Below are 18,138 nucleotides of genomic sequence, written 5' to 3'. Positions count from 1 at the left end.
CCTACCACGATGGTGGAAAATTGTGTTCTATTATGACGGTACACATATTTTCCCAGGTTTTCTAGGCCTGGTCGCCAGTAAAGCTAGTTTAAGAGCAAACCGACGCCAGAATGGAGGGTATTTTATGTAGCTGTTCGGCTGGGCAGATCACGTCCAGACGATAGTGGATCCGTCAAAAGACAGGTAAATAGCGACCAATAGCAACTGTCCAGGCTGAGTAGGAAGTTCAGTCTACCTGGAAAAATTATTATGTTTGGGGTAAATCCTATTAAACATATTACTGAGTACCACTTTCCATATTTTCAAGCATAGTGGTGGCTTCATCATGTTATGGGTATGCTTGTAATCAATAAGGACTGGGGAGTTTTTCAGGATAAAAAATAATCCGAATGGAGCTAAGCACAGGCAAAATCCTAGAGGAAAACCTGGTTCAGTCTGCTTTCCACCAGAAACTGGGAGAGCAATTCACCTTTCAGCAGGACAATAATCTAAACCTGAAGGCCAAATCTACACTGGCGTTGCTTACCAAGAAGACAGAGAATGTTCCTGAGTTGCCGAGTTACCGGTTTGACTTAAATCTACTTGAAAATCTATGGCAAGACCTAAAAATGGTTCTCCAGCAATGATCAACAACCAATATGACAAGAATTCACTCAAGGAAGAGTACAAAGTGATGCCATGCCTTACTAGTGAGCTAAACCTCAACAACTGAATTATAATTTCAGTAGAAGCAGAAATACCCATTATCATTCCTTTAAACATTATAATATCTAAAAGTTCTACCCTTGTGTTTAACCTGTGGATATTTAATGTATTAATCACCCCCGTAGTCCCAGCAAAACATGGTACATGCCCTGGTTGTGATTATAATAAATTCATCAAATTTAAATCTTCCTTTAGGGCAACAACTGTGCCCCAAGCTGCAATTTGGCAGATGTAATGCACCACAGGCAAAGTAGAGCTGACTTTACAGTGGTAAAAACACTGTCTTCACTTTTCCACAGTGTGTCTCCCCTTCACAGTGTTAGTGGCTCTCTCAGGAACAGCAAACAGTGGCTGCTGAGCGCACCAATGCCACAGATTGTCTAATTAGATTAAGCAAGAGGCTTTCCTGAGATAATCATTGAGCGAGCCTTTTTTCCTCGAATGAAGCCTGTGTCGGTAGACAGTCTGCGCGCTGAAGGTCAAACCATAATTTTCGAAGGCAAATCTGCAATTTGTACATATCTCCGAGAAGGTTAATTATCTGGATAACCTGAGAAGTGCCGGTAGATTTTCCTTTGGGGATAATGGAGGTGTTTCTGGAGTTCTGTGAAAGACACTGCCTTCCATAACCGGACTGGTGGTATTACCAGCATATACCTCCTGTTGCTATGACGATAAGAAAAGGGGGATTTCTAGTAAGTACAAACTCCAATATTGGTTAATGTAGAAACAATGTCTAAAATCAATAGTTAGTGTCAATATGAAATGTTGTACAGAAATGTGTGTCATGTCCCTTTAATAATGCTCCAGTTGGTTCTGCTGGTGTCTGCTACCACTGTAAGGTATTGTCCAGGGTCACTGGTTAGCTGTGCTTGATGGGGTTCTACTTTTTATTGCTCCATGGGGTAGAATTAAGAGTCATATATTGCTATGGTGATTTTTACCTGCTCATACTTTCTGGTGTTTGAGTTGAGGCCTGATAATCTTGTCTCCCTCCATCACAGACACTGTCTGTTCAGCCCTAATTAGAATCCAAGACTTTCTCGACCTCTGAATCGACTCCATGGATCGATGTCTTCAGGCTTCACAATTTTCACCGCAAGGCACACCCACCGTGTTTGTAATTAGTTGCACCTTATGTGTTATTATTAGCCCTACTAGGCCTAGATATGTCAGTAAGGATGAGCATATAGGTCTTCAACATCTATTTGTCCTTTGACCTTAGAATGAGTTCAATTTTTTTCTACAGTTTCTCTCCTAATTTCATGGGATTTTTCAAGTGAAGTACACTTTGCCTAAAGCTAATCATTCTAGGGCCAACATTTGTTATGTAGCTGAACTAATTTTAGTCTTTCATGTCTTAAATGGACTTGGCAGATATTCCCTTCCCAGTTCCCTGGGCCTCATGTTAAAGCCATCTGTCACCTTGTGTACTAGCCAGTGGGTCTGAGTTTCAGGTGGGCTCGCCCCTAACAGAACTCTCACTTCAAATTCACTGAGTCAAAAACGATTAATTGATTGACTGAGATGGGATGTCTAGAGCTATAACAGTTAGAGACAATAATAATTTCCTCATCATTTCAGGAGAATGATAACTCTGGTGATTTGATTGTATTGCAGTTTACACCATTGACCTGGAATACAAAGATACATTGGTTAACAATGTAACATTTAGAAAACAATGGTAATGTCTTTGTTGAATTATGGGTGAATTCTACCTCAAATAGTTTTGCACACAGAGGCTGTGCAGAATCTTGGCGTAAACGTTGCCTATGATCTCCAAATATTTACTTTAAGGCAGATGTTCACTATTCCATCTGTTGCTGTTAGCTTTGTGTTTGCTACCCAAGTTATGAAGTAGTAGCAGATAGCAGTTTGGATTACAATTTAGAAAGTAAGCCTAATTGTAATTATTCCTCATTGGAAAGCATTGCAGAGAATTAGAATTTCAGTGTACTTCCTGAATTGAAAATGGAATCTACCCCAACCCTGGCAGACAGTTAGACAATATCAACAGGAGTATCAGCGTAGATAATTGGTGTGAGGTTCAATGTTATTCTTCATTAATGTGGCAAAAGAACAACATTTCACCATATGCAGTATCCAGTTTGTCAAAATGAAAGACCTATGACAAAAAAGGGAAAACCTTTTACTCAATGTTTTTTTTCAAATATTTTTCAGATGTAGCCTTGTGAGGACTTCAGCCAACACCAACAGCCAAGATGAGAGAGTGGGCTTACAAGAATCAAATGAAAATGTCTTTCTTCTTATCCAAGTCACGCTCTATGGAGTCAAGCAACGTACATCCCTGAGAAATAACAGCAGTTTATGGAAAATACCGGATTTTGCCTCTGAAGATTTGACTTGCTTATTTTGGGAAAGCTTCTCTCCACCACTTGAGGTATAGAGGAGACATGGCCAGCAATTCGTTCCGTGAGTCGAAGCGTGGTAGACATGCACAGGCCAACCATGATGTTGGCGATTTCAACTGCTCGCTCAAGGAGCTGCGCTCCCTCATGGAACTCAGGGGACCTGAGGGAATAACTAGAATCCAAGAATGTTATGGAGATGTCCAAGGACTCTGTACCAGACTGAAAACATCACCTATTGATGGTAAATATGCTGCTGACCATCCTTGCTTTGTGTCTTTTTGTTCTGTTTTCAGGTCTGGCTCCTGATACACCAATACTCCCATTGCTCATCAGGGCTAGGCTTAACTTCAATGCAGTGAATTGTAATTTAAGAAAAACCCTAATTTTAGTAATGGATGCATTTAATGAATGAGTTGAATTCTAATTCATCTGATTGCTGAAATTAAATTGACTTCAACCTGACCAATAATAAAAGGTCATGGTTACATTTTGAAATACAATAACAATTCTAGCATCTACAACAGCAACGTAGAATGATTATAGATACTGCATTGATTCCAATGGAGTTGTCATGAGTTACTCCTGCTACACCAATCTCAAGATATGCATGCCTTTTAGCACAATGTCTTGTTGAGTTGATTGTATTGAGGGGAACTGATGTGGGCTAGGATGTGGGCTTTGAGTGGAAGGCACTCTGCAGGGCCCGGCTGTCACTTCTCTACACTTGGGGATAACTCACACTTTCACACAGTCTGGCTGCTTCAGGGGACAGATGTCAAAGTGTGTTCATGTGGATTGGATATGTAAGACTCATTGACATACTGGACTTGTCTTGTGTTGGTATCAAGGAGAGGTAGGAATGACTGGACTTCGAAATAGAGAATTAAGTGAAAAACTATTATGAATAGTGTGGCCTGCGTAATATTAATTGACTCATTTGTAAACATTTATAAGCATTTCAAAGTATTACAACTAATACACAAATATACAGTATAATTCATAAAGCATTTAAATATGCATTGTTACACATTTACTAGCAATATACACTACCGTTCAAAAGTTTGGGGTCACTTAGAAATGTCCTTGTTTTCCATAAAAACATACATGAAATTAGTTGCAAAATGAATAGGAAATATAGTCAAGAAGTTGAGAATGTTATAAATAATGATTTTTAATTGAAATAATAAATGTGTCCTTCAAACTTTGCTTTCGTATAAGAATCCTCAATTTGCAGCAATTACAGCCTTGCAGACCTTTGGCATTCTAGATGTCAATTTGTTGAGGTAATCTGAAGAGATTTCACCCCATGCTTCCTGAAGCACCTCCCAAAAGTTGGATTGGCTTGATGGGCACTTCTTACGTACCATACCGTCAAGCTGCTCCCACAACAGCTCAATAGGGTTGAGATCCTGTGACTGTGCTGGCAACTCCATTATAGACAGAATACCAACTGACTGCGTCTTCCCTAAATAGTTATTGCATAGTTTGGAGCTGTACTTTGGGTGATTGTCCTGTTGTAGGAGGAAATTGGCTCCAATTAAGCGTCATCCACAGGGTATGGCATGGCGTTGCAAAATGGAGTGATAGCTTTCCTTCTTCAAGATCCCTTTTACCCTCTACATATCTCCCACTTTACCACCACCAAAGCACCCCCAGACCATCACATTGCCTCCACCATGCTTGACAGATGGCGTCAAGCACTCCTCCAGCATCTTTACATTTTTTTCTGCGTCTCACAAATGTTCTTCTTTGTGATCTGAACACCTCAAACTTAGATTTGTCTGTCCATAACACTTTTTTCCAATCTTCCTCTGTACAGTGTCTGTGTTTTTTTGCCTATCTTAATCTTTTCTTTTTATTGGCCAGTCTGAGATATGGCTTTTTCTTTGCAACTCTACCTAGCATCCCGGGGTCACCGCTTTACTGTTGACGTTGAGACTGGTGTTTAGCGGGTACTATTTAATGAAGCTGCCAGTTGAGGACTTGTGAGGCGTTTGTTTCTCAAACTAGACACTCTAATGTACTTGTCCTCTTGCTCAGTTGTGCACCGGGGCCTCCCACTCCTCTTTCTATTCTGGTTAGAGCCAGTTTGCTCTGTTCTGTGAAGGGAGTAGTACACAGCGTTGTATGAGATCTTCAGTTTCTTGGCAATTTCTGGCATGGAATAGACTTCATTTCTCAGAACAAGAATAGACTGACGAGTTTCAGAAGAAAGTTCTTTGTTTCTGGCCATTTTGAACCTGTAATCGAACCCACAAATGCTGATGTTCCAGATACTCATTTAGTCTAAAGAAGGCCAGTTGTATTGCTTCTTTAATCAGAACAACAGTTTTCAGCTGTGCTAACATAATTGCAAAATGGTTTTCTAATGATCAAATAGCCTTTAAAATGATTAACTTGGATTAGCTAACACAACATGCCATTGGAACACAGGAGTGATGGTTGCTGATAATAGGCCTATGTATGGCTATGTAGATATTCCATAAAAAATCTGCCATTTCCAGCTACAATAGTCATTTACAACATTAACAATGTCTACACTGTATTTCTGATCAATTTGATGTTATTTTAAAATGGACCAAAAATGTGCTTTTCTTTCAAAAACAAGGACATTTCTAAGTGACCCCAAACTTTTGAACGGTAGTGTATATTGGCTTATTCATAGATGTTTTTTCACAGTTGAAGGCTGTTGGGAAAGACACATTTTGTAGGAACAGAAAACAGCTTCAAATCCATATGTGGATGGATTGATGTGATGTTAAATATTGTTTGGCTGACACATTAGCCATACACCTTTTCCAGTTTGATATACTTGTGCTGATGCTCTACTGTGCTCCTATCTGCACACAGAATACAGAGGCCACGTTGTGACACACCTAGACTACTTCTTCCCTGTTGTGCTTCTGTGTAAACACTTTGATGACCTTTGTTGAACTCTAAGGGAATTCTATTTAGAATGTGATTCCGGATAACAGAAAAAATGTTCAATGCTCCCTCACACATCCCTGCTTAAGATTGTATTATCATTTTTTATAATACACTTTTTCCCCCCTGCAAATTCATGTGATAAACATCAATTTTGCAACAACCGATGGTTCTCCCGATCACTGCCGGTTGTGATACAGCCCGGGATCGAACCTGTGTCTGTAGTGACGCCTCTAAAACTGCATGTCTTAGACCGCTGCGCCACTCAGGAGACCCTTACTTTATTGTTTACAGAACATTAGGGTCTGAATGATCATTAAACCCAAGCCATGCCCTTTCTTTAACAGGATTCACCCTATGACCCCTTCTTCCCTCAACATTAGCTTAGCAAATTACCTTCATATATATTTCCAGACAAAGTTTTGCCAGATTTGTTGACCTTGACAGTGGCCTGTGGACCAGGAGAAATGTGACTCACTCTTGGGTTTGTATACATACAGAGGTACAGCCACTGTATGCTGATATTTGCATGTATGATGACAAAAGAAAAAAGAGTTTAACTCTAAAGTGTTTGTATTTTAATCAGCTTCAATTTCTTATACTATCACCTCCCTATCCCATAATGTGTTGGGTATGTTAATTATGTTTTTAAGAATCAAAAGGGAGCTGAAATACAGTGTACAGTCGTCGTGGCCAAAAGTTTTGAGAATGACACAAATATTAATTTTCACAAAGTCTGCTGCCTCAGTTTGTATGATGGCAATTTGCATATACTCCAGAATGTTATGAAGAGTGATCAGATGAATTACAATTAATTTCAAAGTCCCTCTTTGCCATGCAAATGAACTGAATCCCCCAAAAACATTTCCACTGCATTTCAGCCCTGCCACAAAAGGACCAGCTGACATCATGTCAGTGATTCTCTCGTTAACACAAGTGTGAGGGTTGACGAGGACAAGGTTGGAGATCACTCTGTCGTGCTGATTGAGTTCGAATAACAGACTGGAAGCTTCAAAAGGAGGGTGGTGTTTGGAGTCATTGTTCTTCCTCTGTCATCCATGGTTACCTGCAAGGAAACATGTGCTGTCATCATTGCCTTGCACAAAAAGGGCTTCACAGGCAAGGTAATTGCTGCTAGTAAGATTGCACCTAAATCAACCATTTATCGGATCATCAAGGAGAGCTGTTCAATTGTTGTGAAGAAGGCTTCAGGGCGCCCAAGAAAGTCCAGCAAGCGCCAGGACCGTCTCCTTAAGTTGATTCAGCTCTGGGATCGGTGCACCACCAGTACAGAGCTTGCTCAGGAATTGCAGCAGGCAGGTGTGAGTGCATCTGCACGCACAGTGAGGCGAAGACTTTTGGAGGATGGCCTGGTGTCAAGAAGGGCAGCAAAGAAGCCACTTCTCTCCAGGAAAAACATCAGGGACAGACTGATATTCTGCAAAATGTACAGGGATTGGACTGCTGAGGACTGGGGTAAAGTCATTTTCTCTGATGAATCCCCTTTCCGATTGTTTGGGGCATCCGGAAAAAAGCTTGTCCGGAGAAGACAAGGTGAGCGCTACCACCAGTCCTGTGCCATGCCAACAGTAAAGCATCCTGAGACCATTCATCTGTGGGGTTGCTTCTCAGCCAAGGGAGTGGACTCATAGCTTTGCCTAAGAACACAGCCATGAATAAAGAACGGTACCAACACATCCTCCGAGAGCAACTTCTCCAAACCATCCAGGAACAGTTTGGTGACGAACAATGCCTTTCCAGCATGATGGAGCACCTTGCCATAAGGCAAAAGTGGTAACTAAGTGGCTCGGGGAACAAAACATCGATATTTTGGGTCCATAGACAGGAAACTCCCCAGATCTTAATCCCATTGAGAACTTGTGGTCAATCCTCAAGAGGTGGGTGGACAAACAAAAACCCACAAATTCTGACAAACTCCAAGCATTGATTATGCAAGAATGGGCTGCCTTCAGTAAGGATGTGGCCCAGAAGTTAATTGACAGCATGCCAGGGAGGATTGCAGAGGTCTTGAAAAAGACGGGTCAACACAGCAAATATTGACTCTTTGCATCAACTTCATGTAATTGTAAATAAAAGCCTTTGACACTTGTGAAATGCTTGTAATTATACTTCAGTATACCATAGTAACATCTGACAAAAATATCTAAAGACACTGAAGCAGCAAACTTTGTGAAAATGTATATTTGTGTCATTCTCAAAACTTTTGGCCACGACTGTACACTTGACCTGCACACCTGCTATTATTATGAGAGCAATAGCTGCACCTGCTATTAATATGGCATTGGTTGAAGCTCAATGTTAAATTAAAATCTCCCTACCATCACATCTAAGCCAATATGACACCAATATTAATGAAAATTCGCAAAACAACACACTCCCTGCCTCTCGTCATGAGCCATCCGGCCGTTACCGGGAGCCACATACCAGAATTTTAACAGGGTCATTAGCACCACCTCAAATTCTAGACATCGGATTAAAACGAGACTAATGCATCCATAAAGTGACCAATGGACTTAAACATTTTTGGATTGACTGAGTTTGTAGGTGTAATAATTTTTTTAAATGTATAATTTTTTCGCTCTAACATGCTAATTTCTGTCCATTTAGACCCAACGCTGTGCTACCTTTTTGTAGTATTTCTGACAATGCTAACATCTTTTTCAAGCGAAGCCCAAAGTTCCAATACCGGGTTCAGTAACTCAGTTGCTCGGCAAAAACACAGCTGCTGTTGCAACATCATAAGAAATGGCTGACAAAAAACCTAGGCTGCTGAAGATAGCTAGCTATATGGTGGTTAATCAATTATTAGCTAGCTAGCTAATATTACCTGGCTAACATAAGCTAACGTTAGCTTGCTTGTCCAAAGTCCAGCAGCTAGCCTCTATAGCCAAGTTAGTTAACACCAGTCAGCTGAAAGCTAGCTAGCCAATGAACAGGCAAAGAAGGGTAGCTAGCTATATTTTTTTATGGAAGTTTTTTACACAAATAATTTAATCCATTAGCTAGCTAGCTAGACAACAACAGCTGACATTGACACAAAAGCTAGGTAACAATACCTAGCTCAGATCCAAATGCCAGTCCTACATTTTTCCACAAAACATATCTACCTGGCTTGCTAGCTAGGAACAGTACATCAGTTCAAAACCAACACCAAACTTTGCACGAAGCTGCCTTACAATGCATGCAATGGGCTTTTGCAATACAACCTAGCTACTCCATAGTCCAAGCTACAGTAAGAGCTAGCCATATTTCACTGAGACAGGACGCAACTCAAACTGTAGCTGAGAAAGAAAATGCACATGTAAACAGTGTGGTTGTGCAAATGCATGCTTGCCAGTTCCGAACATTCAGATTAAATTCCAGTATACTCCTTCTCCTGTCTTGGCATTTTAATCCAAATGTGAGATGACCAACATTGTCAAACTAACAACTCTGCCATTTGATCGTCTTGATTGTATTTACAGCTTCGATCTGGATGCTGGACTTGCCCTTTTTGTAGGCACAAATTCTGCCATGGTTCGTTGGACAAAGTCAATGGGGAAATGAATGGAATTTTGTAGGGTTTTTGGATAAACGCCAAAAATAAGGTCTGTGGTAAACGCAGGCTTAGAAGATCTTATATGTTTTGTTCTATGAGATAATCTTCACCAGCTAACGTAACGTTTTGTAAATGTTGAAGCATTTATGCTATAAAAAAAGCACATAAAGCACATGAATGCTTCATAACTTATAAAGGTGTCATGTTTACTGACTGATATTATCTCAATGAACAAAACATGTTAAAATCAGACCTTATTTCTGTGGTTTATCCCAAAACCCTATTCTTTCCCCATTCATTTTTCACATAGGGATGGCTGAACAAACCATAGGTAACTAATTTCCGGGTTTTAGGACTACAAGCAGGCTAACTCTGGCTAACTCTATTCCAGTGGTGCATCGTGCTAGGGGCACCAAACTCGGATTATAGGATGTATAAAATGCATAACTCTGCCGTGCTTTAAGCTAGAAATAAACTGTAGTTTCTATGGCTGAGTTATACAACCTTCAAAAAGCACTGACTTAAAAACTTTAAATGGGAATTTAGTCATATTTTACAATGTAAGAATCTCGCAATCAACTGAGCTATTCACCTTCTGAAAACTGCAGACAATTACTTTTGACTATCCATGGTAAATTCTACACATATTTTTATAGTTAGTTCAAAACTGATTTGAGCTATTAGAGGGCAACAGCCAGCAGACCAGGTTTTAAACCAGCAACCCTTGCAGTTATCCAAGGACACCACCTGTGACATTAAGGGACAGACTTTTTGGCAGAGGCAAAATTAAAGTTACAAAAGCACTGGCAATGACAGAATTTTGGTTCCCCCCAAGAAATCTGCCTTTGCATGTAGAAATGTTGTATAATGCCCTTTTAAAAAAAGAAATGCCTACTCCACCCATGTCTGTATCAGCTTTGTACATCTGGATTTGCAGATTTTCTCAAGCTACAGTATGTTAAGATAGATGGGGAGCGGCGGTGAACAGCAAGGATTTGCCTGTATTTGGCTCCATTAATTGTTCCTTCTATCCTTACCAGTCCCTGCCGCTGTTTAAGGATCCCCATAGCATGATGCGGCCACCACCATGCTTCATGGTAGGGATGGTGTTAGACGGGTGATGAGCTGTGCCTGAGATATTTCTGTATTTCATTTTCAATACATTTGCAAAAATGTCTAATGCATGTTTTCACGTTTTCATTATGGGCTATTATGTACAGTGGCTTGCGAAAGTATTTACCTCCCTTGGCAATTTTCCTATTTTGTTGCCTTTACAACCTGGAATTAAAATGTTTTTTTGGGGGGTGGAATCATTTGATTTACACATCTTTGAAGATGCTAAATATTGTTTATTGTGAAACAAATAAGAAATAAGACAAAAAAAAACTGAAAACTTGAGCGTGCATAACTATTCACCCCCCCAAAGTCAATACTTTGTATAGCAACCTTTTGCAGCGATTACAGCTGCAAGTCTCTTGGGGTATGTCTCTATAAGCTTGGCACATCTAGCCACTGGGATTTTTGCCCATTCTTCAAGGCAAAACTGCTTCAGCGCCTTCACGTTGGATGGGTTCCGCTAGTGTACAGCAATCTTTAAGTCATACGACAGATTCTCAATTGAATTGAGTTCTGGGCTTTGACTAGGCCATTCCAAGTCATTTAAATGTTTCCCCTTAAACCACTTGTGTTGCTTTAACAGTATGCTTAGGGTCATTGTCCTGCTGGAAGGTGAACCTCCGTCCCAGTCTCAAATCTCTGGAAGGCTGAAACAGGTTTCCCTCAAGAATTTCCCTGTATTTAACGCCATCCATCATTCCTTCAATTCTGACCAGTTTCCCAGTCCCTGGTGTTCTTCGGGTGATGAGAGGTGTTGGGTTTGCACCAGACAAAGAGTTTTCCTTGATGGCCAAAAAGCTCAATTTTAGTCTCAACTGACCAGAGTACCTTCTTCCATATGTTTGAGGAGTCTCCCACATGCCTTTTGGCGTACACCAAACACGCTTCTTTTTTTCTTCAAGCAATGGATTTTTTCTGGCCACTCTTCCTTAAATCCCAGCTATGTGGAGTGTACAGCTTAAAGTGGACCTATGGACAGATACTCCAATCTCCAATCTCCACTGTGCAGCTTTTCAGCTCCTTCAGGGTTATCTTTGTTCTCTTTGTTGCCTGTGATTAATGCCCTCCATGCCTGGTCTGTGAGTTTTGGTGCGCGGCCCTCTCTTGACAGGTTTGTTGTGATGCCATATTCTTTCCATTTTTAATAATGGATTTAATGGTGCTCCGTGGGATGTTCAAAGTTTCTGATATTTTTTTATAACCCAACCCTGATCTGTACTTCTCCACAACTCTGTCCCTGAACTGTTTGTAGAGCTCCTTGGTCTTCATGGTGCCGCTTGCTTGGTGGTGCCCCTTGCTTAGTGGTGTTCCAGACTCTGGGGCCTTTCAGAACAGGTGTATATATACTGAGATCATGTGACAGATCATGTGACACTTAGATTGTACACAGGTGGACTTTATTTAAGTAATTATGTGACTTCTGAAGGTAATTGGTTGCACCAGATCTTATTTAGGGGCTTCATAGCAAAGGAGGTGAATACATATGCACGCACCACTTTTCAATTTTTTTGAATTTTTTGAAACAAGTTGTTTTTTTCATTTCACTTCAACAATTTGGAATATGTTGTGTATGTCCATTACATGAAATACAAATACAAATCTATTGAAATTACAGGTTGTAATGCAACAAAATAGGAAAAAAGGGGGATGAATACTTTTGCAAGGCACTGTAGATGGGTGATAAAGTATAATTTTATCAATTTTGAATTCAGGCTGTAACGCAACATAATGTGGAATAAGTCAAAGGGTATGAATACTATTCTGCCCTTGAGTTGCAACAGGATGGCAGCACAAATACTTTCTGAAGGCACTGCATGAGTAAATGTGTCCAACACACCACCACCTGTTGTTATGTTGGGCACATACTGACCAAATAAAGATGTTATGAAATATTTTTTTCTCAAATACATGTTTTGCTAAAATAATGGTGAATGAAATACAGTCAAAACAGCTCGCTCAATCAAGCATGATGGTCTTGTAAGTATAAAAGCAAACTTACTTTCATATAATTAAAAAAAGTTTGAACGGGTAGTGGAATAGAATTAGTGTAGTGTGTAAAGAATCCAATACTTTAACTTGTATGCGGTACAAATCACATTATTGTGGGATCACCTCTTCTAAGAGTATGAATTAGGCTGTTTGTGAGGGTTTGAATCCTAATCAACCTGCATACACATTGTTTGAAGTACAATAGACCAACATGGGCTACTGTAGTAGTACAAATCTGTGTACTGGAAAACCTTGGTAGAGCATGGGTGGAGTTGGCATTGTGGTCCTCATGTGAATTTTCTTTCTGTTTTGGCTTCACACCAATGCCTACATCTCACTTAAAATATATTTTTTGGTTTTAATAGGTATAGGTGAGTGTTAACTGCTGTTTGGAGCCAAAGTTCCTTGGTGTTCCATGAGGACAGGGCTTTCCATGCAGTGTCACATTCTGTTCTTTGACATTTGCCAGGCATTATTTATTCATTCACAATGGCCTTCTCATGCACACTCAATAAACAACTTTAGCATTTTGTCATCACGCACCATTTCTGACCCACCAACTGAGACATGATTGACATACATAGAGCATTAAAATGTCACAAGCAGCTTGACTACATAGGAAAATCCATTTGACTGACACGTAAAGATACACTGCTGCACCACTGCAATATAACTCAGTGGCGACCTGTGGGCGCAGATTGATTTACCTTGTGTAATCCCCCTCACCTTAAACGCCCGAGCATGGCAGTTGATTGCTTGGTTCAGGACTAATCTCTCATGCTTGTGTAACATTTTTATTCCTCCTTTTTGTTCATTTTTTTATGATGTGGCAGCTCAAAGCCTGTATGTCTAGCATTATTCAGTGATAGGTTGAAGCATAACCGCAGGTGCTTTTCCCCTGAGTTGGATTCTAACCTTTAAGTGTCAGAAGAAGCAAAATTGCATTGAAGGAATAAGCATACTAACTCAACTGAGGTCAGAGAAGGCCTAGGCTGCTCTCGATGCAGGCTGCCTGGAGCCACACAAGCAGCCATTTGACCCATACTGCAGTGATAACGATAGAGTCATCAGCTCTCCAGGGGGAATTCAAGATAGGTCATGCCTCATGGTATTAGTTCAAAGTAGGGTGATATGGCGTAAAAATCATATCTCAGTTTTTTTTTTCAATCCCATGGATGATTCATGATCTTGTTTTTCTTTTCTCAAAATACAATTAAACCTCAAGGCACTGCATTTCAAACAGTCAGCAATAATCTAATGAATTCAGGGCTTGTAATATTATACCTAGGCTTAATATAAGCCTTCCACCACCATAGGACCCACTAAAAATGTAACTATTTTATCAAAATAGTTTAACCAGCTATTTTGCAATAATCACTGATCTGGCTTTCAAGTTTGTCTATGAAAATGGCCTTTTTGTCAAAATAAAAACCAGAACCATGCACAATGCACATCCCCACTAAAAATGACCAACTTCTTGTAACAAGCATTATAGAAAATGAACACAGGTCTCATCAACAACCTTTCAAGTACAAACCCACATTGTAGTGAGTAACCAGATGAATATTTATATTTTAAGTCTAGCCAACTTGGATCTATTTTCTGGCTAACAAGTTTGAACAGTTGACCTGTTATGAACACACCCTCCTGTCCATCTCCAACTGTTAGAACGGCATGCTAGCCTGTCCACTTTGTTCACATGTTGAAATCAAGGGGCCTACCTGTACACATAAGACAATGCTTTTTTTCGCAGAATGAGAACGAGTTGCCAATTCTTTATATAAATGTGTATATTATATGCTCATTGCACATTTATAAAATGACTAGACAGCTAGCACATAACAGTCTGTGGCTAAAATGTTGCTAGTGGTATGCGCTACAACAGTGCCACATGCAACAGAAACTGAGCATTCATTTTCCAGAAACAAAGTTAATTGATAGGCTACTAGGGTCACATTTCTGGAGTTGCGACATAAAAAGGGTACCATTAGAAAGGTTAAAGGGAAATTTCTAAATGTTTCATTTTCATATTCATTATCTCCAGCACCACCCCTGGAGATTTTTCAACATATGTGAAAATTCCGCGTTTCTACACTACCGGTCAAAAGTTTTAGAACACCTACTCATTCAAGGGTTTTTCTTTTTTTGTATATTTTCTACATTGTAGAATAATAGTGAAGACATCAAAACTATGAAATAACACATATGGAATCATGTAGTAACCAAAAAAGTGTTAAACAAATCAAAATATATTTTATATTTGAGATTCTTCAAATATCCACATTTTGCCTCGATGACAGCTTTGCACACTCTTTGAATTCTCTCAACCAGCTCCACCTGGAATGCTTTTACAACAGTCTTGAAGGAGTTCCCACATATGCTGAGCGCTTGTTGGCTGCTTTTCCTTCACTATGCAGTCCGACTCATCCCAAACCATCTCAATTTGGTTGAGGTTGGGTGATTGTGGAGTCTAGGTCATCTGATGCAGCACTCCATCACTCTCCTTCTTGGTAAAATAGCCCATACACAGCCTGGAGGTGTGTTGGGTTAATGTCCCGTTGAAAAACTATGATAGTCCCACTAAGCCCAAGCCAGATGGGATGGTGTATCACTGCAGAATACTTTGGTAGCCATGGTGGTTAAGTGTGCCTTGAATTCTAAATAAATCGCAGATCTATTTATTTTATTTATCTGTTATTTTACCAGGTAAGTTGACTGAGAACACGTTCTCATTTGCAGCAACGACCTGGGGAATAGTTACAGGGGAGAGGAGGGGGATGAATGAGCGTGATGGTTGAGGTGACCGTGATGGTTGAGGGCCAGATTGGGAATTTAGCCAGGACACCGGGGTTAACACCCCTACTCTTACGACAAGTGCCATGGGATCTTTAATGACCTCAGAGAGTCAGGACACCCCCTTTTAACGTCCCATCCGAAAGATGGCACCCTACACAGAGCAGTGTCCCCAATCACTGCCCTGGGGTATTGGGATCTTTGTTTAGACCAGAGGAAAGAGTGCCTCCTACTGGCCCTCCAACACCACTTCCAGCAGCATCTGGTCTCCCATCCAGGGACTGACCAGGACCAACCCTGCTTAGCTTCAGAAGCAAGCCAGCAGTGGTATGCAGGGTGGTATGCTGCTGGCAATAGTTTCACCAGCAAAACACCCCACACCATAACACCTCCTCCTCCTTGTTTTACGGTGGGAAATGCACATGCAGAGATCATCCGTTCAACCACACCACGTCTCACAAAGACACGGCGGTTGGAAACAAAAATCTTAAATTTGGACTCTAATGTCCATTGCTCGTGTTTCTTGGCCCAATCAAGTCTCTTCTTCTTATTGGTGTCCTTTAGTAGTGGTTTATTTGCAGCAATTCGACCATGAAGGTCTCCTCTGAACAGTTGATGTTCAGATGTGTCTGTTACTTGCACTCTGTGAAGCATTTATTTGGGCTGCAATTTCTTGAAATGTTTCGTATTGACTGACCTTCATGTCTTAAAGTAATGATGGAGTGTTGTTTCTCTTTGCTTACCTGAGCTATTCTTGCCATAATATGGACTTGGTCTTTTCCCAAGTAGAGCTATCTTCTGTATACCCCCCTACCTTGTCACCACAAAACTGATTGGCTCAAACGCATTAAGAAGGAAAGAAATTCCACAAATTAACTTTGAAAAAGGCACACCTGTTAACTGAAATGCATTCCAGGTGACTACATCATGAAGCTGGTTGAGAAATGCCAAGTGTGCAAAGCTGTCATCAAGGCAAAGGGTTGCAGACCATCTCTCCTCACTAGATGGTTGAAGTTTTGTGCAGCCATCTCTCCTCACTAGCTGGTTGAAGTTTTGTGCCCACAAGCAGCAATGCTTATTATTTTGCATTGCTAAATCTGACAGGTCATGATTGAAAAACTACAGATGTCTTTGTTTCACACACACACCACATTGGTGTCACTGACCATTACTTTTTAGGTATACCCAGGGCGCAGTTAACTTCTATGTTAATAGACAAGGCTGCCGTCTCTTGTCCCTTTTATTTGTTATTGTCATAGAAGCACTAGAGATTTCTATGAAATCTAATGAGAATACAGTATAAGAGGAGTAAACCGAGTTTGTTGTGTGACGTCTTTTGCCTGTCCATTTGGCTCAGAGATTAGATCAGTTTGCTTTCTGTATCAGCGGGGCAGAGGCAGAATCACCTAATGGAAATGTATGTCTTTGTCATCATTTTCTTTAAATCAATGATTAAATGTGAAGAAAAGTACAGTCAATACAATCTCAGATCTGGTTGCATTATGAAGCCCCTTTGCAGCGAGAACACGTGTCCATCAAAAAGGTTTTGGTGTGACACTTTCTGTCTGCAAATAACAAAAATCTTACCAAAGATATCGGAATATTGCAGCTCGCAGGTGCATCATAAAACAGGATCCCATACTGACTGTTGGTATCTGCATGGTATCTGCACAGTATCTGCATAGTATTGCCATCATGGACAACGTAAAAAAAGATACATCTTACTGCAAGTATTTTGAGTGGTCTTTTTGCACATGCCAGTGCTATTTAACATACTGTTGAGTCTAGCATGTTGTTTGAGGGCAGAAGAGGGCTTTGAATGGCATTGATTTGCCTAGCCTGTTCTAAAGACCCTTGTGATGTAACATTCCGTGGGCAGTGTTCATGGTCCTCCGACCTTTGTCAGGTTTAGTCATGAACACAGCCCATGCAGAGCCACCACAAAGGTCTAAAGCTTCAGGTTAGAAAGCCCCCAAAAACAAACAACTCTAACCGTTCTTGACAGGTTCTGTTTCTGCTGTTCAGTGTGTGAACATAATGAAAAGTTCAAACAGACAGGTCTGCATTACTTTGCTCAGAAATGGGAGTTCAACCAGGGGGGAGAGTAACACTATTCTTCTATTCATTTTGGGATGCATGTACAGATTATCATCCCGTTGCAGATCTTTCCTGCAATGCATGATGTTTAAAAAGGCTTCTGAAGTTTATGTCCCTACGAAAAGGTCCATCAATAATATTTCACATAATAATTCCCCTTTCCTGTTGCTGCAGTATTATTATGGCTCAGATTAAGATCCTATATCTGTATCTGATACTATATGAATTCTAGACAATACAAAATACCATACAGTTGTTAATAATTCCTTTCCCTCCTTCGTCTCTAGGGTTAGGAGGGCATGCTGACGACATCGCCAGAAGGAAAGAGGAGTTTGGACAGAACGTTATACCTCCAAAAAAGCCAAAAACATTTCTTCAGTTAGTGTGGGAAGCGTTGCAAGATGTGACACTAATTATCCTAGAAGTGGCAGCCATCATTTCATTAGGCCTTTCTTTTTATAGACCTCCAGATGCCGAAAGAGAAAGTAAGTATATACTCTTATTTGAAATACCATGTCCTCTAATGCAGTGCTTCCCAAACTTTTTATAGTCCCGTACCCCTTCAAACATTCAACATCCAGC

The 18,138-nt window shown here is 40.4% G+C and overlaps 1 protein-coding gene across 2 annotated transcripts in view; it reads left to right on the top strand.

The window, feature by feature from the left end:
* Positions 1-18,138, top strand: part of LOC129855022 (plasma membrane calcium-transporting ATPase 1-like) — a 46,138-nt gene that overhangs the window by 7,086 nt on the left and 20,914 nt on the right. The window contains exons 1-3 of one of the 2 annotated variants that reach the window (XM_055922264.1): positions 1,111-1,400; positions 2,887-3,318; positions 17,844-18,041. In XM_055922264.1, the coding sequence (XP_055778239.1) occupies positions 3,120-3,318; positions 17,844-18,041 (397 nt within the window). In that variant the 5' untranslated portion in view covers positions 1,111-1,400; positions 2,887-3,119. Of the gene's footprint in view, positions 1-1,110; positions 1,401-2,886; positions 3,319-17,843; positions 18,042-18,138 lie in introns of those variants that run through there. The other variant, XM_055922263.1, reaches the window with a different exon arrangement.

The sequence above is a fragment of the Salvelinus fontinalis genome, chromosome 5, assembly GCF_029448725.1.
Source record: "Salvelinus fontinalis isolate EN_2023a chromosome 5, ASM2944872v1, whole genome shotgun sequence".
NCBI classification, from domain to species: domain Eukaryota; kingdom Metazoa; phylum Chordata; class Actinopteri; order Salmoniformes; family Salmonidae; genus Salvelinus; species Salvelinus fontinalis.
This window is presented reverse-complemented; position numbering and strand designations above follow the sequence as displayed.